General features: G+C 40.9%; 1 protein-coding gene across 1 annotated transcript in view; it reads left to right on the top strand.

The window, feature by feature from the left end:
- Positions 1-691: 691 nt before the first annotated feature.
- TRPM3 (transient receptor potential cation channel subfamily M member 3) overlaps positions 692-26,740 on the top strand; it is a 452,616-nt gene continuing 426,567 nt past the window's right edge. Inside the window, exon 1 of the mRNA XM_075078767.1 lies at positions 692-850. Coding sequence (XP_074934868.1) covers positions 692-850 — 159 coding nt within the window. The remainder of the gene's footprint in view (positions 851-26,740) is intronic.

Here is a 26,740-nt window from a genome sequence, read left to right as displayed (position 1 = left end):
TGTGCCCTACCAACAGGTAGCACGCCATCTTTTGCTTCTGCCTTGGCATTTCCGTCTCCTAAGTGTAAACAGGAGGGGGAAATGCAGGACTTAGTGTGGAAGCTGTACACCTGTAAGTGCTGTTGGACATGTTTTATTATGGGGAAACTACTACTCTAGTTCAGTAGAACTGCTAATTTAGTTTAATGAGAAGAAGCCTCCTGGCAAGATTTTGGCGAGATCTAGACACTGAAGTGAACAGGTGTTGTAACCTGTCACGGTTAAGCACAGCTTAAGCTGCTACCTGCTTAAGTGCAGCTACCTGCCCCTTTCACTTACCGCCCCGTTTCGGCTTACACCCTAGGTTAAAACTCCGGTTTTGCTGTGGCATATGATGGGCTTTAGCAGCCACCCAGCACGCCGCGCTTGCCCGACCACCCCCCACGGGGGGTGTCCCCTACCACCCCTCCTGCAGCTGCTCCCCCGGGCGCCCCCGCCCGCGGGGCCGGCCGCCGCTCGCCCCCCCTCGCTCGGGCGGCGGGGCTCCCCCAGGCACTCCCGCGGCCGCGGAGGGCGGGCGGTGCCGCTCCGCCCCAGCCCGCCCCCCCTACCCCCTGTCACCCGCCCCGCCGTCCCTCGGCGCCGTCGTTAAAGCTAAGGGCGGCAGGGAGAGGCGCCAGGCGAGCGGCGGGGCCGGGCGGCGCGGCGGGCCATGGGGCAAAGGCGGCGGAGCCCCGGGACGGCGGAGCGGGGCTGCGCCGCCGAGGGGACGGCGGGCGGCGGCCGCGGGCGGCTGGCAGAGTCCTGGCGGCGGCTGAGCTCCCGGCGCGGATCCGCCAAGCGCGGCGGCCCCTCCGCGCCCGCGCCCCCGGTAAGTGACCGACCGCGACCGGGCTCCTCCGCCCGGCCACCTCGCGAATCCGGGCGCTGGGGTGAGGTGGGTGGGGGATGTTCAGAAACCTGTTGCGCTTCGGGAGGAAGAAATCCTTCCGTGTGTCGTGTCTTGTCGTGTCGTGTCGTCCGTCGTCCCCCCCCCCCCCCCCGGTGTAGTTGCAACAGGTGCAAGCCTGCCGCTTCGGTTTCCGCGCACGTGCGAGCGCGCTCGCTCAGCGGCGGGGCTCGGCGCAGCTCCCGGCGCCGTGTCGGCCGGCGGTGCGGCTGGGAAGTGCCGGCTGGAGACCTGTGCTTGCGCTGTGCGCCTGGGGGGAAAGCGGCAGCTACCGTAAGCGATGGAGTTGAAGGCAGGTAGACTAAAAACATGCGCTTGGGAAGCTGAGGTTTTTCTTCTTGGGAAGGTGTCGTCTTCCTCGGTGGGTTGTCTGTCTTCAGCCAGCGCGGCGGGATATGCCAAGGATCTCTGAGGTGGATGGACAGACATCTTGATGAAGATGCATAGACGACATGTCAGGAAGACAAACAGCTTGCAAAATATACATGGAAAGTGAGAGAACAAATTGAGTGTTCAAGTAGATGGAGTGAGTGACATTTATTAGAGTGCTTGACGGTCTTTCTTCCTTGGGATCAGAACCCTAGTGCTAGGTGCTGAAAAAACACTGCAGAGATTTTGGATGAACTACCCACTGTCCAAGTACAACCTCAGCCCTCGTGTGTTTAGAGCAATGTTTTGTGTTTTTACCAAAAGCTGACTCTCTGAGGTCTGGAGTGATATGTCTCATTCAACAGATCCAATCTATTATTTCAGAAAGAAACATATATTTATGAGCTTTGGAGCTGGGGGGGAAGATGCCCACAGGTTGAGTGCCAACTGGGGAAATAACATAGGTTGAAGAGACCTACGGTAGAAAGGATGCCATGGCAACAAGAAAGCATCAGAGAAAGTAACAGTATTGTCTTAACGGGGGGAAGGGGAGGAGCATTGCATTCACATGTACTACGGGGTAGGTTAAACCACTATAATTTAGGGGTTTGGGTTTTTTTTTTTCCAGCATACACTATCTTCTCCTTGCAGTAAGTGTCTTAAATTGAATTCCCAGGTAAGGGTTCTATTACCAGAACTCATCAGAAAAATGCACAATGCAGTTGAGGATTCAGGTTTTTTGTAGGGCATGTTGAGTTTCTGTTGTTCTAAATGAAGTGGTTCTTGTGGCTTACAGCAGAGATGAATTCCTACTCCGAGCAGAACCATGAATGAGATCCAGGTTGCACGCGTTCGGCCAGAATTGAAAGTCTGGATTAATCTTTACATCTCCAGAATCTTTCTGAATAAATGAGCAACTTCTTTCTGTTATCTTCTCCAAAGCAGTACTAACGTGGTGTATTTATACTAGTGGATTTGCATTACACTTAAATTACTAAATTCCATAAATTGCAGGACAGGTGGGAATGATTGATTCTGAAAGTTGTTTATTTGTGTTTTTTTTAATTTAGCTTTATTTTTTTATAAAACACTTCTGTGAATGGGTAGCTATTAGTTTGTGTTTTCTTCATTTACACACTTCTGTTTTTTTTTTTTAATAAGAGAGCATAGGATTTCTGAAACTAAGAAAAGAATAATTCACATGGGATCATTTTCCAAAGCAATGCCAGAACATACTAATCCTTAAGACATTTCCCACCACCACCTTTCTTTTCCTTCCTCCTTGTCCCCAAACAATCCCTGAAAAAAAAAAAAAAGTAAGACTTAAATCCTTTTAGCATGAGCATTATGGTATCCCCCCAGCCTTGTGTCTCTGACTGTGTTGTTCTTGGAGTAACTTCTATTTGTCTGCCACAGCTTACTTTTTAAAGGTTGTCACTGATCTGAGGAGAACTTTTGGGTTCAGCGCTGAAGCAGGAGGATGGCACAAGTCCTGCTGTGCACGTGTATTTTTTTGTTTTTTCATAGTTCTTTCCTAACCTTGTCTTAATACCATTGTTCTGGGGTATCAGCTTAATTTTGTGCCTTTTTAGTTAAGAAAGGCTGGTTTTGGTCAGTGTTGTTAATTATCTAGAAACTAGCCAGGATGTGTGGACTTGCTTTATTTTGCTCCTTAAGCAGGCTAGCTTAATAGCCTTTTCTCATGTGCCTCAGGGGAGAGGCCACTACTTGTGCAGACAGTTTTGGATAGGTGAAGGCTGTTGTAGGTAATCCTTCAGCACCTCCTTGAAAACTTAGAATATCACTTCTCTAGCACAATCTCTGGGGTTTAACCTATGTGACAAACTTACTACTTTAAAACTGAGATTTCTTCAAAAGAAGATGCAGAGTAACCGTGTGTGTTTGTTGTGCATGAAGGGTCTCATCTGAATGTCTTGCAAAGCCGTTTAGGTAGGTGTCCTTGTGCAAGAAAAGGAAAATTCTGCATTTTGAAGAACTAATTTCCTTTGTATTAAGGCTTGCTTTAGATTTTCCGTCAAATGCAGGAGTTCTGAATTAGTAATTGTATGTTGTGGTTAGTAGTGAGAATAGCTATGTTATTCTTCTGCATCCTTCTTATCAGGTATTGTCTGACAATATCTGAATTTTCCAACGCTCCTTTTCTTCACATGGTTGTAGAACTTGCTGATGTCTCACACTTATTCAATGAAAAAGTAACAAGTAATTATCCTAGAAGTTGACCTTTGTTTTATTTCTTTAATTATTAGTTCCTGAAGAATAATTTGCAGCCTTAGTTCTTTACCAAAGCAGGGCTTTTTACTTAGGTTGTTCTGATTTTAGTCCCTGAGTGATAGAGAGGGAGTTGTTTTGTAGGTCACACACGTGGCTGCCTCTAAACAATCTCTACGTTTAAAGCTGATAGCTTTATTTATAATGTATTGACCTCAGTTACATTTTGAGTAAAGCGGTTACATGTTGAGGGACTAAAGTACAGCTATTGCTTTAGAAATGAAGCCTTTTCCGCTGTTTTCCTCTCTCTCCCTCATCTGCTTCTGTAGCTCTGGTAACAGAAAGCTGAGTGGAAACCCCCAGCTCAAATTGATGAAAGTTTTGTCATTCAAAACAACAGATCACAGTTTGGATCACATTAAATTTCTGACCATCAAAAAGGAAAGTCTGGCTTCTTTCTACCAAGATCTTGAGTGTTATTTGTATTTCCAGCCTCCGAATTATGTGGGTTTTTCAACCCATTTTAACTAGGGGCTGCACAGTATAGAGTTCTAGTTTAGTAAACAAGGAGCTGAATGGCTCTTCTGCTGTACAGTTTCTGATTATGGTGACTTTTTTCTTTATTGTTCAAAGATAATAGCTTTTTCTTATTGCTTTTGAGCTGATTTTTCCCACAGGGTATTTACAGTAGCTCAGAAACAAAATGACAAGAGAGAAATATACAAACACATGAAATACAACTTTTCTCTTTTATGTTGCTGTGACATCAATGAAATTACAGCTGTGAACTAGGTCATTGGTCCTGTCCTAGAGGCTAAAAATCAGATGGGCTAAGTACAAAACATTTTCAGGGAGAAATCAGCTACCCTATGGCAGAGCTGAGCTGAAGTTACATGTGTATGTGTTTGGGGAACAGACAGTGTACAGTAGTTGTGATCCAGTGAGTGAAGAGCTGGATTTCAGAGTGACCTGTCATGCAGCGGATTAGGGCACCTTGAAAAAACTTAGCTTGCCCTCTGAGTCCCACCTTTCTGAATTTAAGAAATCAGCTGTCATTTTCTCATTCTCACTTGTTGTGGCAAAAGCATCTTTGCCAAGAGGCTGGCCAGCCCACTGAAGAGACTGTTAAACTAGGAGTGACATGGGGGACAGATTACAGCAAGAGTTAAGTAAGAAAATGGTGGGTCAATGGCAGAAAGCAAAAGTGCAGGTTGGGGGACAAAAGGACACTCACCTCCAGGGTGTGTGCACATCTGCACACAGCCTGGGAGTTGAGCAGAAGGGATGAGAGCTCAGCATGTAGTCATACAGCTGCAGCATCTCTGGGATACCTGTGATGTGGTGGGGCAGCTCAAGTGGCTGGAGTGCTGTGACAGATGGAAACAAGCCTTTCAGGAGAGACAAGCAGGGAAGAGGAGGAAGGGGGCTGCCACCTGTGTGAAGGAGCAGCTCAGATGTGTGTGGGTCAGATCTGGACAAGAGCTTGTGGGTCAGGGTCAGAGGGGAGGTTGCCAAGCATGACACCATGGTGGGATGTGTTACAGACCACTGACCGGGGCAAGGAAGTAGATGGAGCTTTCTCTGAACAACCTGTGGAAGTCTCTGTGTCACAGACCCCCATCCTCATTGGGAAATTTAATGCGTCAGGACATGCATCCAGGAGATTGCTAGAGGGTGTCAAGGACAACTTCTTGTTATTGAATGGTCCTTCAGTCCTCGTGCAGCACACTGTGAAGAGCCTGAAAGGCTGACCCATGTTGCTCATTCAAGCTATTACAGGATTTTCTTCTGAAGAAACAACTCTATTTGTCTGTTCTGCTGGCAAGCAGAAACAGTGTTCTCATGAGAATTTCTTGCTGCACTTTTAGATGAAGGCAGGGTGGTACAGGTGGTATAATTGCTAGTGATGAGCGGGAGCTGTCTGCAGGCTCCTCTCTTAAAATTAGTTGGCTGAGTTTGTCCTGCAGCCAAGGAATTTGTGCAGAAGAACACAGCCTGAAGACCAAGTCATACATGCAGTGCAGCACAGCAAGGGCCTGGGTGTACTCTGGTTAACTGGTATGTGGATCACAGACTACCTGATGTACAATGATCTCCCTGTCAGGATCACTACAGATGGAGAAGGTGATACAGTGACAGCAGACACTAATGAGGCAGGTTCTTACCACCCTCTTTGTTGTCATCAATAAGGTCTGCCAGGTGTCTGTGTTTAGTGATGGGGCTCAAGGTGGAGAGGAGCTACCAGCTGTGGACGGTGGCCAAGTCAGGGATTGGGCAGGAGCACTTGACCCACATATGTCCCTGGGACCTCTCAGGCTGCACCCCAAGGTGCTGAGGGAGGTGACTGATGCCCCTGTGCAGCTCTTCTCCATCAGCTCTCACAGGTTGCGGAGAACAGGGAGGTCCCCAACAAGTGGAGAAAGGCAAATGTCACAACTGCCTTCAAGAAAGGGCAAAAGCCAGCCTAAGGAACCACAGGCCAGCCAACCACCCATCAGTCCCAGCTAAAATCAAGGAGTGAGACCTACTGCAGCCCACGTTTGGGTACAGCAGGAAGAAGACAGTGACAGGGAGCTATCAGCAAGGATTTACCAAAGGTAAATCACAGCTTTCCTGATTGCCTTCTGCAACAAAGTCGTGGGGATGAGAAAAGAACAGCAGATGCCATCTATTTCTGCTCTAGCCAGACTTTTGGCACTGTCTGCCTCAATGTTCTTGTACCTGAGGTGTGACATTTTGGTATGGGAGGGAGGACATGTTGGCAGGTGAGGACCTGGCTGGGTGGTGGGCTCACAGGGTGGTGGTTATGTGTCAGATGCTGCCTGGAGGCTGGTATCAAGCGGAGTCCTGCAGGGTCTGAGTGGGGCCTGTCCTGTCCAGCATCTCCATGAGCAACCCAGACGAGTTGCAGCCCTGGGGAGGGGGAAGCTCTGGGGCATAACCCTGGGTGCTGGTAGGCAGCAAGCTGAGCCAGGGCCACCTGTGTGCCTGGGCAGCAGCAAGTGCCAGCGGTGCCTGGGGTGGTGTGAGCAGGACATGGCCTGAGGGCCGGGGGGGCAGGGACTGTCCCCGCTGCTTGGTCCTTGTCAGACCCTGTCTGGGTACTGACTTCAGTTTGGGTCCCAAATACAGGAACAACACTGGCAAACTGGTGGGAGATGAGGGGAGACAAGGGGAGACCACTGAGATGGTGAGACTGGAGGCCTTGCCCTGGAAGGAGTGATGGCTTTCGGGGCACCCAACAGCATCCCCAGCACTGATTGGGGGGAATGGAGGACGTGCAGCTGGGCTCTTCACAGCAGTGCATGGTAGGAGGGCGAGAGGCAGGAGGTGGGCTCTGGAGATAAGAAGCCTTTTCTTCAGGACAGCCCAGCTGGGGCCTGGGGAGGGTGTGCCACTTCCATCCTTAGGAGTTTCACACCGTGACTGGATGAAGCCCTCAGCAGCCCAGTCTGACCTCCCAGCTGAGCCTGCTCTGGACAGGGGCTGGGACTGGAGACCTCCCCAGGCCCCTGCCAGCCTCAGTTACCCTGGGATTCCTGAAAATCAACATTAAAAGTCCTTTGAATGTTAATTTAAAAGATGCACACTAGCACACCTAATAACTCTTGTCTATAATCTTAATCTTAATAACTTGAAAATCTTAAAAGCATACCAACAGGTTATCAGAAGTGAAAACACACTTCTTAACCAAAAATAGTAGTTCTAGCCCAGGGCAGGGACTGGAAAAAATAAACTGATAATATTATAAAAGGGAAAGTAACACTTTGCCTGTCTGCTCTGCCTCCTGCACTGAGAGGAGGGTGCACCCCTTTCTCCTGCAGCCCGCCCCCAGCCCAGTCCCAGCTCTTCACTGCATCCTCCAGCTACAGGATTTAGCTTGCAGGAGCTAGCTAAAAGCGGGTGTCTGTTGTATTTGAATGTAATACTTTCCTGATGCTTTCATTGTCCAGAAAGCATAACAATAAAAGATCCAATAAAAATGGAAAGCAGAAATCTCTGTTGGCGGTGTGACTGGGAGGTGAGGCGAGGGCTTGGGCAGATGAAGCCTATGAGAGGTGTTTGCACAGGTTGCGGGTTGGGTGTTCTGCTGCAGTAGGACTCTCATCAAATGAGTTATAATGAATTTTAATTTTGGTCTGGTTTTACTATCTTTGAAGAAAATATTTGTTTTACCATGGATTTTTTTTAAAGTGCTTGGTAGCTGAAGACAAAGTATTTGTGCAAAGAATTAGTTATGCTCTCATGTATGATGAATTAGACATTTTGTCTATCTTTTAGGTAACATCTTTTTTCTTCATTTTGGCTCTATAAAATATGTTTTCAAAATATTATATAGTGTATAGTGGAGTGTTTTGGTTTTTTTAAATAAAACCCCCCCGTGTGCTGTGGATGAACAACATTTTTTTTTCTGACTGCTTATTTGGATGGATTAATAACAAAGCCAAAAATGATGGATATTTATACTTCAGATTAAACAGTTTCCTGCACCTCAACATGAGGTTGCTGTGTTAAGAATCTGTCCTGAATGAATTGTCTAGTGTCTCCCTGCAGTGGGCTTCCAGTGAGGAAACCTGTCAAGAAACTTCTTACTCAAGGTCAGCTGTCCAGTATATATTTGTTCCTTTACTGGTGAGGAAAAAAAAAAAATTGTATTCTGTGCATTACTTCTTTGCATGTGTGGGCTGGTCTGTTAAGTAGCGTGACAGCTGGATGTTAAAGGTTAAAAATTCATTATTATTTTAGTGTTCATGGTTTTATTAGAGCTGTCCCAAGGAAAATGTTTTCACTTGCCTGTTACCATTCTTGTGAGAGAGTTCTGTTGTACGGACTGATTTCTGTCTGATGCTGGCAAAACATCTGTAATATTCTGTTGTTAATATGAAGTGGCTTTGAAATGGATAGATTTTGTGCTGAAGGGAAAGTTTCAGATCTTGGATTTCAATAATTCTGGAACATGATTATATTAAGCAACCCTCAGAAGTGCCTTCCATGGTGAATTATTTTATGACTGTAGCTTTTGAGAGTCGTACTCTGCGCTTGGTAGAGCGGCGTGTGGTGTAAGTGACTGCAGGCACATGTGATGCAAGCCACTGCAGAGTTAGGATGTGATTTTTAACACAGGAGATGAGGAAATTAGGAAAAAAAACCCAAACCAAACCCAAACGAAGAGGGCAAATTCTCATTAAAATGATAGAACAATAGTTCCATTTCTACAATTGTTATCTGTTTGTCCCCCTGAAAATGCATCGGGGTTATTATACTGAAGATACTATGTCTAAGAAAATACCAAGACTGAAGTTACCTTCCTGTTTTTCTTTATTTCTTGTGGAGATATTTGTTAATTATTACTGTACAGTCTATTCTTTATCTGAAGTCAGCATACATGTACTTTAAAAGGAGATGGAAGTTTAATAATTAGAATGATAGTGTCAAAATCCTTGGGCAAAATTAAAAAATTATTAACAATTGGGGATTTCTGACTTTATCTCATTTACTACTTTGGGGCCTGATAATGTAGCTGCCCTTCCTTTTTAATAGAAGACTGATTTCAAACTGAATATCCAGCATGAACAGACATCTTTTAAAATCTTGAGCGCTTCTAACTGTATGTTGTGGATGAACTGGCAGTCTGCGGGCTGGTGATACAGAGGTACTGTTGTCCCTGGCCTCCCCACAAAAAGCCAAAACAGGCCCCTGAAGGTTTGCTTTTCTGTGGGACCTTTTATCTGTTCTGTACCCTTGCTCAGGCCTTGCCTGAAAATACTGGATTTCATTAAAAAGAGAAAAAAGTTTTAAATTACAAACAATAATTTAGGAGTAAGGAAAAAGGAAACCAAGTGGTGTGGGGAGATGAGAAGTCCCTAGACCTGTGACTAGGAGCATGAAAACTTGTATCTAGATCAGGAGATGCTTTTACCTTCCACAGTCTCTTTTGCAAGTGAGATCTCTCCGGTCTTTTGATTTGTGTTATTTTTTTTACGATAGGAAGCAACTACTGTAAGGCATGCATATAGGCTTTTGGAATTCACCTGAAGGTTATGGGATATTCTTTTATTCATCACAAGATAATACAGACAAGTACTTCTCAAAGTATCCGAGATCTTAATATCAGTTAAGAAAGCAGGAGCACATTTTTAGACACAACTTGCACTTTTCAGTCTAACACTGGCTGGAAAGTGACAGAAGTATCCTAGTATAACCCATTTGCTGTGTTTGTAGCTGAAAGCAACTCTTCAGCAACATATATTTAATACTTCTGCTGAAGCAGGACTTAATACTGTGACATTTCAAAATTAAAATGTTAAAAAAGCCATATTCTTTTCCAGTACAAGTAGGTTTTTTTCTGTTGTTCTTTTGTTCTTTTTGCATTCGTTAACATATTTGCTTTAATGACATAATGGAAGTGCCATGTAAACAATGTATCAAGAAGGTGATCTCCTGTTGCAGCTTGTTGAAGTTTGCCATGAATTACAAAGAAGCTGTTGTTATAAAACTCTGTGAATCACAGTGACTGCAGAGGTGCAAGGAGGAAAAAAAATAATCACATCTAAATAAACAAGCAAATGAAAACTTTCTGCTAGTTATTGCCAGACTGTAAGTGCTTGCTCTCTGGAAATACTTTTTCTCATTACACTGTATCTACTGGTAATGTGCTAATTTATTATAGCTGTTTATTCTGCCTTTATTTCTCATTATTTCCCCTGAATGGTAATAATATGATATTTACTGTGACTATTTTTCAGTGTTTTACTCATGTATTTAATTATCTTTTTATGAACACACATTAGATAGTTTTTAATTTTAGTGGCTGGGCTGAGCTGGTTTGTAGCTTAGGAAAAATTTAGACCTTATGAAGATAGATGAAGCTTCAGTGATGTCAGTATTTATGCTTAATCCTATTATACGTTTAAGATCAAGAATAAATTAATGGAGAAATATGTATGTATAGATTTGTGTGTATATGTATTTCTCAACTTACTGGAAAATGATTTCCAAATCTAAAATGAAGAAAAGCAGAGGAAGTTCCTGGGGGCAGAAGCTTATGTTTTGCTTTACAAATGGTACCCTATTTCAAGTCACTTGTGACATTAATGTTGAAATAATGGTTTATCCATGGAAGGAACGTTTGCAGTGTGAACTAAGAGTTGAATCATACAAGCTCTTTCTTTGTAGTTATCATCATCTGCATGTTTTAAAAACTTAAAGACCCAGTTTGCATTGACTGACAGGTTTTATATATCCACGTACATGCTCTGAAAATTTTAGCTATGGAAAAATAGTCTGCGAACTTCCTGCTCCTTTGGAGAGTTTTGCTTTCAAAGCTATCAAAACTAAAGATTAAACCTGGACCTTCTTCATGAACAAGCAGAGGTGACTGCAATAATAATAGCCTAGCATTTCCATTCTCTGACTCCAAGCAAAGACCTCCACTAGTATTCCTCGCTCCTCCAGAACATGCCCTTACGCTGACCTACGGGGTATTGTGGCACAGGGCTCTTTCCTTCATGGTGAGCTGTTACTCTTTTGAATGAATAAGGTCATTTGGGAAGGTGAAGATGAGTCCTCATACCCACCCTGATGCATTCTTCACTGGATTAGTTGGTGTGCTGAAGATGCTAATGGGATCTTCTTTCTATTTTAAGAGTAGAACTAAGGAACATTGAAATTACTTTCTTGTTGGAAAAGGTGAAACAGGCTAAATTATGTTTCGCCATTTGCCCTCATTTTTTCTTTTCATTTTGAAGACAGTTATTATGGAGAACCCAAATCTGCAGTAGCTTTCCTTCTTCAGTTTTCTCTGGTTCTCCAGTGTAAGCCATCATTTGTTGTTAAAGGATTCCCAGACACCAGAAGTTCTTCATGGTCACATATGCTCTAGGGAATTGCATTAGTGGTCACTCAAGAGAAGGGGATACAAAAAAAAGGAAAGAAACAGGAAAGGAAATGTGGCCACTGTGTGTGACTGGATGACCTAGAATTTCCAAAGGGGCTGCTGGGAAGCTTTGGTCTCAAAAAGTTGTCACAGGAAATTATTAAGGCTGTAGTAATATCAGAAGTTGTGAATGAAGCTTGGGGACAAATGGGAAGCTTCTGAGGCAACAAGGCAGGCAAAAAAGGAAGATTTTAATGAGCTTAGTAGCAGAGATAGATTCAGTGAGGTCCACCTCACAGAGGTGAGCATATTTGTTCTCCAATTCAATTATCAAAATTGTGACAGGGCTAGATTTGATTCAATGTAACTGCTCTGGAGATGATGACCTTTTGATTTTAGATGTGCATTTTGGTGTGAAGGCAATCTTTCCCTAATGTTTAGGTATTATGGTTATTTTAAAAGATAATATTAAAAGACAGCCGTCAATCATTTACGTGGACAGTGGAAGAACACAGATATTGTGTTGTATGAAAATACAGTTTAATCAGAATTCAAGCTTTCAGCCTGTATGGACCAGGACTACAAAGGCTCAAAGTCATTCCTGACACAATGCATTTGAAGTTGGTGGAACGTGGCCTGATGCTGGGCATATGAAAACTTTAATGATAAGATTGTGAAGTCTAGGGACACTAGAAAGCTTTTAAAAGGTCATAGTCTAAAATTAAGTCATACAAGCCGTTAAGAAGGCAAGCCCCTTAGTTATGATTTTTCTCTGTCACTAGATTTGACAACCTTACTAAAACTCACGGATGATTATTTCTCTGAGGTACTGAGAAAGGTTCAGAGATAACTCGATGCAATAGTGTGAAATAGGCTATGATGCAAGTAAAACAGTAATGATTTGTCCCTATGTCAGTGCTGGAGTGTTACTATATAGATGACAGTTCATGTTCCAAGTAGGGTGGCACTACTTAAACTGCAGAACGAGCTGGTGAAAATCTAAGCTGAGTAATTAAGAAAATGCAGAATACAATAGGTGGATTGCAATGCGTAACATCCTTTAAGGATGACAGCGTGGTGGAAAGGAGCGGTTTCATTAACTGAGACACAGTGCTGTCGATCACATGATTTTTCTGCAGTAGTTAACAGAGGGTACAACTAGCAAAATAGTATTATTCAAAACCTAATCAATGAATATCCTTCTGTTAGTATTAATAGACTCTCAAATAAGGGATGAATTTTGAGTCAGTAGAGACATACTCATGGTTTTGATTCATCAGGTGGTTTTTTTCTCATTGTTATGAACAAGATGCTTCTAGGCTTGATGCTGGTTTGCATTTTGTTTCACTATGGACACAAGTTCATCACTGCAGACCAAATAAACAATGGCTCTGAGATATAAACTAAGCATAAGTTGCTACTTGTGTCTCTGTAATCTACTGACTGCTGCATTGCAATTAGGTTGTGGTACCTCGATGGGAAAGCCATGGCAAAGTGGCAACTGTACAAAAATATTTGTTAAAGCAGAAGTTTGCTTAGATATTTATTCTGTTTTTTAAAAGGGAGAGAGGGTAAAAACCAACATCCATGCTGGTGTGTACTGTTGGAGGCTTCCTCATTTGAAGAGAAACTTGGAACCCTTTAAAGATCCCTATGTGCTGTAAATTAATTTGACAAGAAAAAATGCAGTTCACCCAGCTTTTGCAGATCGTTCTTTGCACTCACCAAAATATCCTTATCCTTCTCTTTGCCCATCAGAAGCACCTCTTTGTCCCACTTTGCCTGTTTCATCAGCTGTGGGACTGTCTGAACCTCCCCCACTCGTGTCTCCCTTTTTAGGAGTTAATTGTATCTAAAGATGTCAGATTTTTCTTGGAAGTCAGTGGTTTATCTGTGTGTGTCTTCCGTGGACTGTCCTCATTGCATGTGTTAACTGTTCTGTTCCTTCCCTCAGAGACTTTCTGCAACACTGAGACTATCATCTCTGCGCATATTTTTCTCTTCCCACTCCAACTTTTATATATATATGTGTGTGTGAGTGTATATATGTAAAGTCGTTTTGAAAGTTGAGTCATAAGATTGTGTTTATATTGTGCTATTTTTGGAGCATGAGCAGAAGTACTATTCTACTGAAAAGGGTTGATGGGCTCATCCCACTTTTTCATTGGGTTTTAGATCTGTAGAAAAGTACAGGGTGCTTGAAGCAATGATTCTGCACCATGGTTGATTCCTTATCTCCTACCTGCTATTTTTCTTCTGGTTCCCACAGCCTTTTCTCCTTGGTTTTGTCTTCTTAGAAACAGTGGTATAGTTAACATTACGATGCCCAGACTGTTATCTGGCTCTTTCTGAGTCAGGTGAGTTAGAGCATGGGCTGGACCTTACAGTTGTGTCAGACCCAGCCTGCAAGAATTGAAAGAGCTAGTGAGAATATCTGATACTCCTCTAGATAATCAGGGGCCTTGTGACATAAAACAACCCCATTTAATATTGAAACTAGAAGGAAGGCTTAACAACGGTGTGTGCCCAAATATGTGTCTGTTTAGCATTTTCTTTTTTTTTTTTTGAAGTCTAGCAAAGGTTAAAAGAATGTCATGGCAAATTAGTATAAGGATGTTTCCTGGACCATCTCCACCTGCTCACTTGGCATTATAGCAGGATAACAAAGTGATTCTGATACCTGGACAGAGACTGAGATAGTCTTTAATAGAATGTTTCATAGCTCATTTTATTTAATGTCATGATTTTGAGGGTAATCTTTAGTCTCATGCTCAAAATATCAGGTGCGTTCCATTTGCATAAAGGTCAAAATATTTTTAATTTCCTGGAGCCAGTGACTCAAAAAAAAAACCCTCTTATAAGAGTGTTTTTCTTCACTTAATAATATGGCTCTAGAAAGCTATAGCTAATTGTGCCTCCTGTGCTAATACCCTTGCTGAGTATGATGTTGTCATCATAGGCAGCTAGGGAGAACACAGTTTATTGCTAGCTGCATGTCTCATTACAGAATGTGTTCTAATGGAAGGAATGCTTCAAGTCAAATTAAGAAAGTTGAAATTGAGGATATTTCACTATTCCAGTAATCTGACTAGATAAGATGCCTATGCCTTTATAATTAGATCTAGTACACTGTGAATCAGGTCTCAAATTCATTGTATGAAGATCAATTTATTAATGTCAAAACTTTACCTCTTGTAATTGCCAGGCCTCTGGATCTTGATGTTCCCCTTAACTAGAAATTACTGTTTTGCTATCAGGTAGGGAAGGAAGTGGTAAGTCTCAAATTTTTTGAGGAAAATCAGCAGTTAAAATGTTGATGCTGCTGGAGACAACTGTTGTACCGCTAGTGTGATAGATGTGTATTCATGCACACAACACTCTTAGAATTGGTGTTAAGGGCTGGGAATAGATGCACAGCTGATTAAGTGCATAATGAAGCAGATATTGAAAGTATAGCTAACATGTATCTGGGCATTGTAAGTAAGTCCTCCACTTGCCCTTGTTCAATGGGCTTAGTTGATTTTTCTGGTATTTTCTAGGTATCCCACAGCTATAGTTCCAAATGTACTGTTGAGGGTTCAGAAATCCAGGTATATCTGGTGTACATGTGCAGATGGGAAATGTAGTACATGCACAGTAGATCTGGTAAGTCTAGAAAAGGAATTTGAAGCTGGCTTGTGCACATGTGGTACACCTGGCATCTGATGCACTTGGACCACTCTAGACTTGCACACGTCGTACATAGCACATCCACTGTTTTCTTCTTGAAAAACTCACAGTTCAGGACAGGACTTTGTCACAAATGCTGTAGCTGAATTAATTCATTAATGAACTAATCCACCTAGAGGATTCCCAGTTAGCAGAGTTTGCCGTAAACACAGTTCCCCATGTTACTGTGGTTTTAAAGTGGATTCTTCTATCGAGGTGTGTCATTGGCAAAGCCTTACTGCTTTAAGAAATGGAATATGATCTTTATAGATTTTTCCAGAGTTACTTGTCAGCATAGATAGATTTTTTTTCAATGGGAAACTTCAGAAATAAAAGAATGAGACTTTGTTTTGAGATGAGTTTGTGTATAGATACAATTCTTTTTAAATTTTTATTTTAGATAACTGTACATTTAATAAAATATGACTATTGCATAGTTGAAGAAAATGCTTCTATGACTTCCTCATACATGCAAGCAATGAAGCAACATGTTTTCACAGGTGCAGTAGGGGACCTAGTGAATTTCTAAGCATATTTGGAACAAGATGTTTATGTGGAATTTAAAGCAAAAAAGGAAAAAAAATCTAAAATTTGTTGAAAAACTTAAATTGTGTTTGCTACTTGACTTTTTAATCTCTGATGGACAAAACTGCTTTTCACATTTAAATAAAATCTTTGTGGAGTTATTAGCATACTTTTTGGATAATGATACTGTCCATCTTCTTACTTAGAACTAAGTCCATACACTTCCCAGGGTATTGGAGAAATATTTAAAATATCTGAAATACAGATAAATGGCAGTGTCATGAAGGTATGTGTTTGAAACAGTTTGAAGGCTATATGCTAAGTGATCTGGCACAACAGTGATTTGCAAATAATTAAGAAATATATAGAGGTTAAATTGTGTCCTGGTAGTAAGAAATTCTTTCATCGCACAAAGTCTTTTGAAATTGAACATCTTCTTTCTCTGTACCAGAAGTATGCCACTAAGAAACCTTTCTTATGACTGATTATGTTTAAGGATCAACAGTGCTGAAGCCTGGAAAGATACAGTTCTCTCTGAAGAAGGAACCTTTTGTTCTTTGACAAACTGACTTTTAAGCAGTGACTTGGTATATTATGAAACACATCCTAGTATTTACTCTAAAAGTCCTAGAAGGCTGATAGTGAAATGGAAGAAATATGACATTTTGAAAGTATCTTCCAAAAAAAAGAGGTTTTTGAGGCCCTGTTGCAATAATGTAGGCAACCTGAGCTTGCTCTTTCAGTTTCTTAGGACTTGCTCTGAGAGATAAGGGTTATAGTCATAATTTCAGGTAGTTAAAGATTAGGACAAGCCCCGTTCACTACTTTCAAGTTGCTTTTGGAAATGTTTTTGTGCAGATGACTATTTGCTTTTTATTTGTCTGCGTCAGCATGGTACCAGAAATGTAAGAGGTCAGAAATTCTGGCCTAATTATTTGCCTTGTTCCAGTGCAAGAGAAGTCAGAATTGACTTGCTAAATTGTTACTCACCCAGAGATTAAGAGGAAATTGGGAAGGGTAAAGTCATCTTAATATATTTTAAAACATGAAAATCCAAAGAGGATTTTTGCAGAATTCTTAAGCAGTCAGTACATTTGAAGTGTATAGATGTTACAGAATTATATAGGACTTAATTAAAAATAAGTGCTTTAATAAAAAGCCACTCTTGGTACCATTGTTAGTATTTCATTTGTAGCCTTAGAAATATTTATTACAGTATTCCTCACCGAACTTGGAACCCGTCAGCAAATGCCAACAACATAAGGGAAAAGAGTCCAATAAATCTGTTCTCAACATACAGCTAGGTCTGCCCTTTAAAAAAAAGAGCTATAGCTTTTTGGAGAGAAAAGAAACATAAAAAATTAATCATTTTGAAGGGCATGTCTTATTACCATTCTTTTATCTCTGAACAAAGAGGACTGAAATTTTTGTTTAACATAGTCATCCGCTTGCCAGACTTGTGGTGCGATGAGTTTGGAGAACATGAGCAATAATATATTGAATACTTTTATTACTGTTGTAGAGAAACACACAGTTTAAACCTATATTAATGTGTACTGGCTACAGTCTACCTAATGCAGCAAGTGGACTTAGAAACAAAAATTTCTCAATAAAAAAGAACTCAATGTAGTAAGTCGTATATTTAGACTCTCAGATTCTGAATCAGAGTTCTTTATGGTAGAAGGAGTCTTACCTGAGTGTGTGCAGTGCAAATGTGTAAATCTGATGGCTGTTGTATTTCACACAGAAATTTCCATTAAAATGTAATTCCATTTGACAGTATCACATGAGAACCGATTAACAAGCATAGACATACAAGGTTAGATTACAGCCAGTAGTAATAAATCATTTTGTTTCAACCTTGTTGGAGAACACCTCCTGCCTTGCAAATAAGTCTTTAACAGAGTCCTCAGAAAGAAGCAGGAGCTGAAGGTGGTCTCACTAAGCTGCTTGGGGGAACAAGTATTAGTCGTCTGGGTTTCAAGGGACCCTGTGTGTAGAATATGATTTCAAAGCCTCTTCCCTATCATTTATTCTGAATGGTTTGCTCTTAAAAGTGCTCTACAGGTGCTAGAGTTCCACAGAGCTTCATTATGTTTTCTGCTAGGCTGGAGGGTGTTTTCTTAGATGATAATGATTAATTTCATGAAGTTCTGTGTGTGGCCACCACAACTCCTGATTTGACCTGAACAGCATGGGCTATCGTTTGCGTCTGTAACCTCTACAAAATCTTCCTGCCGTGATGCTTGAAGAATTCTGATTCCTCTTCAGTTGCATATACAGTGTGATACTACAAGTCAGTTGGGTTGCTTTTGCTCAGCCAGGACAGTATATGGAAGTGAAGCACAAGGCTGGTGTGTTGGTGACCAGGCAATCAGTAATAGGACCTAAACACTCAGAAGACAAAAATCTGAAGATTACTTGCCATTTCTGGATTCGGCTGTACTTTATGTTCTAATACAGCTGTACTATTCAACTACACAGTCTACATTGTACAAACCTTGCCTTTGTCGTATATACTAATCCTAGCATTGCGTAAGGTGTGTGTGTCCTTGAATGCCTGGAGTTGTTCTAGCTATCCCAAGAGAACGAGGGCTGGTGCACAGGAGTGTAAGAAATGCAGTCTAGGCTTCTCCCTTGGTCTTGGATGCATCCAGTAACAATCTAGAGGTGACTTAGAAATTTTCTTATGAATTCCCAGCGCACATATAACTGTGCAGTCAAGCTTTGGCAAATTTATAGCTGTTTGTCATTTTAAGAGCTGCTCTCTGAGTAGCTGTTAAACAGCTTAGGCTCCAGAGCTCACTTGCACAAGCATGTTTTGGCCTGTTTAGAAGTTTAATTTAAGTGAATGCCTGTTATCATTAGAGGTGTCCTTTAGAGGCCTGCTAGAGGATATCAGCTGCTGAGGGCTTGTTTAATGTCGACAAAACCTCAACTAATTCCACTGTTCACTTGTGTGAGACAAGAACTGTAGTTTTATGAAAGTATTAATAGAAATGTTGCTGACTTGATTTCAGTTCCTGTGAGAACAAAAATTTTAAGCAATATGTTTTTTTTCTGTGTTTTAATGTTTGACACTAACATCACTTCTTTCCCTGTGAACTTAGGTTCCACAGTTTGATTTCATATTTGAAGGGGACAAGCTTTAATTCTGAACGGTGTTTATGCCCTTATACTTGTTGGCCCAGTTGTCTGCCCTGAAACCAACATGGGACTAGCATTCACTGAAAGTATAGAAGGTGTCTTCTTCATTGGTCTACTTCCCTGTTATTTTAAGTACTGCATTATGACCCTTCCTTAAATGTATTGATAATCACTTTTAAAGCATTTGGGTATTTTGCATGAAGTGGTTAGCATTTATTTCCTCAGTTCTAGTCTAAATTTATTCATGGCCTTGATGATGTATTTGTTCTTGTTTTGATGTCAACCGTTAGATGAGATAAGGTTTATTCTATGGTGCTATTAGTAAGTGACAGAAGTTAATCTAGCTCTCCCCTTCAAACATCTTTCTCCCTCAACAACCCTTCTCTGTGCTTACTCTAAAAGAAGCAAATAATTTTTTCTTCTTTTTTTTTTTTTTAATATAAATGGTTAAAGACTACAGGTTACTGCTACAGAATTCCAAGATTACTTTCTCTCCTGGAAGTATATTTCCTGATACTTCCTAGGACTTGGTGGCATATAGTCTTATCATCTAATCCCCTTGTCACTTAACAGCTGTTGAGTGTATGATCTTGCTTCTTGTGTTATGAAATTATTTTTCTTCTTTTGGCTGACCTGGATAAATCACCCAAGTATTTCTATGTGTGACTGGTGCTTTCCAAAAATTCTGTCACTGAGAGATGTGACTGCTGTTACTGGAATTTTTTTTTTTTATATTAAGGCAAGTAATGAAGCTGCGGAATAAAGACTGGCTTCCAGAATGATACATGAGGAAGTCTGCTGGTCACCTCCCTCATCTGATGCATTTTTATTCCAAACTACCCTTTCATGTGGTTGTTTTGACTTTCTTTAACAATTTCATTGTCCTGTGGCTTATCTAATCTCTTGATATGTGGCAGTGTATCAAATGTTTTATTACAGTCAAAAGAGATAAAATTTACTACACTTCCCCTTTGTTCAGAAATCCACCTCTTTTTATTTAAGGAGGCTGTTTGGTCCATCTGACATGCTTTGTTTTTGCCAAATTTCCTAAAATTTTTAGTCCTAAATATAATGGAAACAACTAGCTCGTTTTTTTTCTGCACAGCTGTATGAAAAAGGCAGGGTTTTTTTCTTCTTGTTTTGGGGAGGAGGGTTTGGGAGGCTCAGGAAAACAAATGTGTGGACTAATACACTAACAGCTAACAGCATTACTGATGGAGTTTAGTCCTGCACTTTTCTGGATAAGAAGTGTAATTTTATTAAAGAAAAGAACCAGGGAGACCAAAAGAAGAATGAGGTATGGCATTTATGTTCTCCAAGCAGCCTTTTGATTGCCATTTGCATTAAAGTGTCTACAAACTCCCACATATGTGTATCTTTTCTCTTGAGTCTTCTGCTTCCACTGAAACAAGTTATAATTAAAAATAGTCTTGAAACCTGACATACATTTGGCTTGAATAAACAGTGCCTTTACATAAAATGCCAGACTTTTTGTAAGGGCAGACACTGCCATTTGTGATACAAGTTTGACAACTGAGTTGAATCTTCATACTTAAACAAAAGCAGTAAGTACTGAATACATTTGACAAATAAATTCTGCTAGCAGAGGATGGCTTCCATTCTGTCTTCTGGGGACATCTTGCTTTCTGTTCTGCTTTCTGTGTATGTGAGGGTCCTGGAAAGACACTAGTGTCATTCTGGTCAGGGAGACAGAGAAAGAACTTTGTAGTGGGGGCAGATAGAAGACCCCAAATTGGAAGAGCTGAACCTTCCATGTGGCAGAGGAATTCTATGTGCGTAAAGTAAACAGAGGATTCTTGCAAGAGGATTATGACAATACCTGAATAACATCAAATATAAGTATGTGTCCAAGGCCTTGATATGTTGATCTGGAACAACATGGACCCATCCTGAAATTAGTTGTGTGGTGTGATTTAGATGCTGCAGAGGACACTCTGTGATACTTTTGAGGGACCACTGCATATCACTAAAGCCATTTCCACAGAGCAGTCACTCACACCTGACAGTAACTTTTTTAAAAGTTTTGCCCTTGTTAAAACTACCTTGTATTGCCAGACGGGAGAAAGCAAAGGAACCATTTCAGTACTGTTGACTGGGCAGGACGTTGCACATACCCATGCAGCTCTTACAGCTGGTGGTAGGACCTTCCATTTCAGGAATTTGCCTAGTTAAGAGCTTGCTGAAGTTTAATCAAACTTTTTTGAGGTTCTATTCCCTAAGCAGAATATAATCTAGATCTTCCTTGTGGTCCTCAGCTGTACTGATAACTATCACGAATAAAAACTAGAGATTGTAATATTGCATTATCTTCCCTGTTCCTTGCAAATGTTTGTCCTTTTGCTGCTCACTGTCATAAATTTCCTCATTAGTGCTCAAGTTCCCATTTCTAAACAACAGTACAGTAATAATTTTGACAACTGTGTAGAAAAACAGTTTCTACGAAACTTCTACAGGAGGATTTTTAAACTAAGCAGACTTTAATGGAAAAGCTGGCTGTTGACAGAGGTTATTCTCTCTGGGTGTCGTTTTCACTACATTGTTATCACTGTATCATTTGTGGAAGACTGGTGAGCAGAATTTTCTCAGGAAAATATCCAACCAAAACTATTTATCTCTCAACCTTTCTCCCTCTTACATCTTTTCCTTAGCCTAACACTTTGCTCCTCTGAAGGGCATTTCATGCTTTTAATGAAATGGTAAATAGAATTGAAGTAATTTAATGGATGGAATGGGCAAATGGCTGAAACAGTATGAATTAGTGAATGAAAGTGTAACCTAACCAAAGTGAGAAAATCTAAGATTCTTGTTTCAAAAGCTGTTATAGTTTCTAAAGGCGTACTTACTGTATAGGAGCTTTTAAAATTTATATTACTATTTTAATTGTGATGTGTATAACAAAACACAGTGGTCATGCATCAAGCTACTGTATAATTTAGTCTAAAGATTTCAAAAGTTAGGGCACTTCTCATGTTTCTTAAGCTTCCTTTCTGTATCTACTTTAAAGTCATAAAATGTAGTCAATAAAAATTGCTATGTAATTAAGTAGTGTTGCATACTTAGCTTTAGTATTTGTGCTCGAAAGTAAATCTGCTGCACAGTGTTTTGTGCAAGAGTGTTTAGAAGCAGTGTTGCTAAACTTCTTATAAACATTAATATGGTAGCACTGTTCTCCAGAGCAGAAAGTCCCTGCTGAGGGCTAACCGCAAGGGAAAAGCTCATCAGTGCATCATGTGGTATAACTTAATGATCTGCCTTACCTTGGTGTTACAAGTAATATTTATCTGACTTTACAGTTGGTCTCAGGAAGCTTAGATGCCAAGTTGCAAAGTTTAAAGTAATCAGATAGTAGGAAGACAAAATATCCTCCTAGGTGAGGAGTGAAGAGTAAAGACTGGAAAACATTCTTTCAATACTTTTGCTAAATAAAGTTGATGTTCCAACACTGGTAAATATCAAAGGCAATTCAAGTATTGTTTTTTAAAAATGATCCAATTACTTCTACTACAAAATCCTCTGAAGACCTCTGAAAACTGTGTATTTACAGACTGCATATGTGTATTTACAGAAAAAAACCAAACCAAAACAATGAAAAAAATATAGCTGCAGGTTAAAGCCATAGTATAGAAAGAAGTATAGACTAGATCACCTTGTGTGGGCAGTGTCCAATCAGTGAAGTACTGTAGTTATAACAATGTTGTGATAGTATTACAGCTATTTTGAAGAATGTGGGAGAGGAGGTGGGGTTTTGTGACGTTTTCTTGTCTCACGTCTAATTATTAAATACCAGCTTTTGCCTTCTGGGGAGTATGAGTGTATGCATTATTTATGTAACAGGGTGGGCAAAAATTCAAAAGAAGATTTTAAATGTTGGCACCCTTCCAGGAAAAGATGATGATCCTGACATGGAGTCGATGCCTTGATTAATTTTTTTCATACAAAACTATAGACTTCATTGTTTGATGTTTTAAACCTTCTACAGTTTGACAATAGTGGTGATTTGGCATACATCTTACAGGTCAGTGGGTTTGGTTTTTTGCAGGGCTTAATCTTTATACCTGTAAAGGGACATCAGTAATGCACAAACATATCCACTCATTCAGAAGAAAATATTTTAGAAATATATTCAGAGTTTGCGTATATGATATGGATTACTTCACCATATCAAAACCAAGGGGAAGAGGCTTAGTTACTTGCATTTTCTGCATTGTGCATTCTTCCTTATGATTTCCTCAGCTGGTATCAGATCTGCTGGACTCCTTGGGACCACTAGACCTCCACTCAGCACATGGCAAGAAGGAAGTGACAGCATGATTTTCAGCACTACAGCTCACAATCACAGATGTGTTTAGACAGTCCTGTCTGTCATTTGTACTGTATGTGAACAGATTGGGCCCCTGAAAAAGTTTCTGCACTTCATTCTGCAAGCTGGCAATCCAGAAACCAAAACTCTCTTCATAAATTGACGTGCTATTTCCCTTATGAAGAACTAGTGGGAGGGTTAGCCTGATCTGTGCTGCACTGATGTGTGCTTGAGCATGGGCTTCCTCTGTTGACTGCTCAGGAATCTCTGAAGGTATTAAGGGACATAACAGGACCCTTTGTGCATTTTTTATTAACTCTGCTTATGGCATAATGAGATTCTGTTCCTAGTTTTTTCTGCTGTGTCATGTCTTAAACCACAGGACTCGCAGTAAAGGCAGGGAAGAAAGGTGTTGTTTTAAACTAACACAACTAAACTAGAGATGTTTTCTTGACTGAAAAAGATCAGCCGTTCAATGACCATTTTTTATAGCTTCTACATAATGGGAATTGGATTTTGAAAGTATTCCCTAGACTTGGTATAAGAAATTGTGTCATTTTAAAAAGACAGCGTTTGATCTCTTGGGGTCTAGATAAACTCCTCGAATAAATCAGGCTGCTGATGAGGTCACAGTCAACTTTACTGTGATCTAATCTTTCACAATACCGAACTTCTCTTTCTAATATGGTCCATAATTAAGAATTTGCAAAAGGACCCTAAAAAGATTGTCTGGAAACACTATATCAGTTTATACCAGGTTGGCCATTCTTACAATGTACATGGCTGTAAAATGGAGGAATCTCTTTCTACCCTTATATAAAGTATAAAATTGGAGCTTACAGGAAACAATGGCTGGGTACCATCTTGCGCTCATTGTAGCTCTTGAATTTGAGTATTCTTACTGAATACTGTGGGGCCAGCTTGCTCTCATAAAAACTAAACGTTTACCTGGGCCAAAGTTTCACCTTATTCTAGAACTTTTTGACCAAATACAGCCCCTGACTTAGTTTGTGGAAGTTGATTCAGTGAAATGGCTAAGGAAACAATTTTGTTTCCCTTTTTATCAATAAGTAAAGATGAAATGGCAGCTAAATCATCATGAGAGATCCTACAGCCACATTTGTGTTAAGGCTGGCAGGGAGCTCTGGAGATTGCTCAGTCCAACCCTCAGCTGAGAGCAGGGTGAGCTGCAACTCGTTGCTTAGAACCATGTCCATCTGATTCTGAATATCTCCAAGGGTGGACACACCACAGTACTTTTCCAGGCAGATGTGCCAGTCCATAACCACTGTCACAACTGAAAAGATTTTACATTCTGTTTAAGTGGAATTTAATGTATTTCAATATGTGCCATTGCTTGTCACTGGGAACCACTGAGGAGAGCCTTGCTCTGTATTGTTTTCTGCCCCCATCAGGTATTTATATAGATGCATAAGATCCCCAAGCTTTCGATCCTCCAGTCCCAGCCCTCTCAGCCTCTCCTCATATGACAGATGCTCCAAGCCCTTCGCTATCTTCATGGCCCTTTGCTAGGCTCTCTCCAGTGGCTGCATGTCCCTCCTGTAGTGGGGAGTCCAGAAATGGACACAGCACTCCAAATGTGGCCTCACCAGTGCTGAGTAGAGGCAAAGGATCACCTCCTTCCACTTGCTGGCGGCGGTCCTCCTAAGGCACTCAGGATGCCCTTGGTCTTTCCTGCAACAGCATGTTGCCGGCTCCTTGTCAGCTTAGTTGTCCACCAGGACCCCCAGGGCCTTTTCTGACAAGATGCATTCCAGCTGGTCGGACCCAGCCTGTGCTGGAGCCTGGAGTCATTCTTCCCCAGGGACAGGACTTGGCTTTTCCCTTTGTTGAATTAAATGAGGTTCCTGTCAGCCTATTTCTCCAGCCTGTCAAGGTCCCTCTGAATGGCAACACACCCATTTGGTCTGTCAGCCACTCCTCCCATGTTTGTATCATCTGTAAATCTAATGACAAATAGGTCCATGCAGAAAAATCTGATTGTCTTGCTGGAAATTACTGTATGAGGATGACTTCATTTCCTTTCTCAAAATGCTTTGGAACTTTTCTATTTATGATGTTGCTAATCTGATTCTGCGAATTGATTTTGGCAATGTCTTCAGCTCTGGCTGTTGGATGCTATCTCATTCCATGCTGAGAAGGACAAATTCTTTTTCTACTTCCACAGCTCAGAAGTCTTTGAATATATAATTGAAATGGTCAATTAACATCTGAAATTATTAATGGTATTTGGAGGATCCAGGAGACTGATTATCTGATCAGATGTCCCTGATACCAGATTTGCCTGATAATTGAGCTCTGAGCCTATAGGTTACAGGCTAGGAAGGAGGTCTGATCTCTGTGGTCAGCAGCACCCCAGTGTGTTGCCTTCCTTCTGGGATTTGATTGCTTGTTCAGCTATATCAGGCTGTATGAAATAGCTAGGCCTTTTTTCTTGAAACAGGTCTTCATTCATAATTATACGGAATGAAAACATTTGACATGAATGTGTTTTGAATACTCTGTTTTTTAAGTGAACAGTGGAACACCCTTAATCATCTGTAAGATGCACAATAAAATTAAAAAAAAAAGAAGGGGAGGGAACATTTGCTTGTGGTGTATCTTTAAATGTATTCAAATATGTGTTGTTAGACAAAGGATATTCAGGTTTTTTTATATTGTTTATGCAAGAGGAAATGAGGAAAACATCCTACAGTAATTTACACTGGAAGAGTATGTTGGAATTCAGTTTGAGACGTTTTTAATAAAATGTTTCTCAGTGGCCTTTATTTCTGTTTCTTCTTAGAAGTCGAAGCCTGCACCTCTTCATTTCAAATAAGCAATTCTAAACCAATTCAACTTGCAGTGAAACGCTCATTGGAAATGCTTGAGATGTGCTCAGGGAAGTCTTTAGGTTACATCTTTCCTTTCTTTTCAAGATGAGACCTATTGTATTATGTGTTTTCATTCTTTGAAAATCAAAGTGAGATTCTGATACTTGGTGATTCTAATTACTGGTGAGGAAGAGAAAACAATTTACTGGGTTGTATAGCATAAATTTACACAAGTGTATGTGAAATTAGTCTAGGAAATTTTTAAGTAACTCCTGATATTTAAATTACCTTTTTGTCATGTTGATCTTTGCAGGATTCTTTCAAAGCTAAATGAAAATGCCTGAAAACCTCCAGCTACTTTTATAATCAGTGTTTGCCTGCCTGCAATGCATGGCATTTCAGTTATACTGAATTTGCAATGTGTCTGTAAAATGAAGTAGGATTTTACATCTAACCAGTATTGCAAAACTGATGTTAGCTTTCCAATAAAGCAGGCCAGTCTGGTCTCTGGCCGTCACTGCATACTTCAGTCAGTCTGCAGTGAAGGCTGTTACTGAAATTCCACTTCCAATCCAGTTGAAGGCTAGCATAACTCTACTGCTGGATAACAGGACCCCCCTCCATGCTGACACCCAAGGGAGCACCACAACCTCCACACCCTCTCTGTGTTCTCCTTCTCTTTGGACATCTTTGGGGAAACGTCTTGACTCTGTAGGGAGGTTCCCTGTGGAACTCCTGAGAAATCTGGAGCCTACTTACAGTCACAGGCTGAAAATTGAACCCTGGGCATGATTTTGTCACAG

The sequence above is a fragment of the Phalacrocorax aristotelis genome, chromosome Z, assembly GCF_949628215.1.
Source record: "Phalacrocorax aristotelis chromosome Z, bGulAri2.1, whole genome shotgun sequence".
Taxonomy (NCBI): domain Eukaryota; kingdom Metazoa; phylum Chordata; class Aves; order Suliformes; family Phalacrocoracidae; genus Phalacrocorax; species Phalacrocorax aristotelis.
Note: the sequence above shows the minus strand (reverse complement) of the source record. Positions and strands in the feature narration are given on the sequence as shown.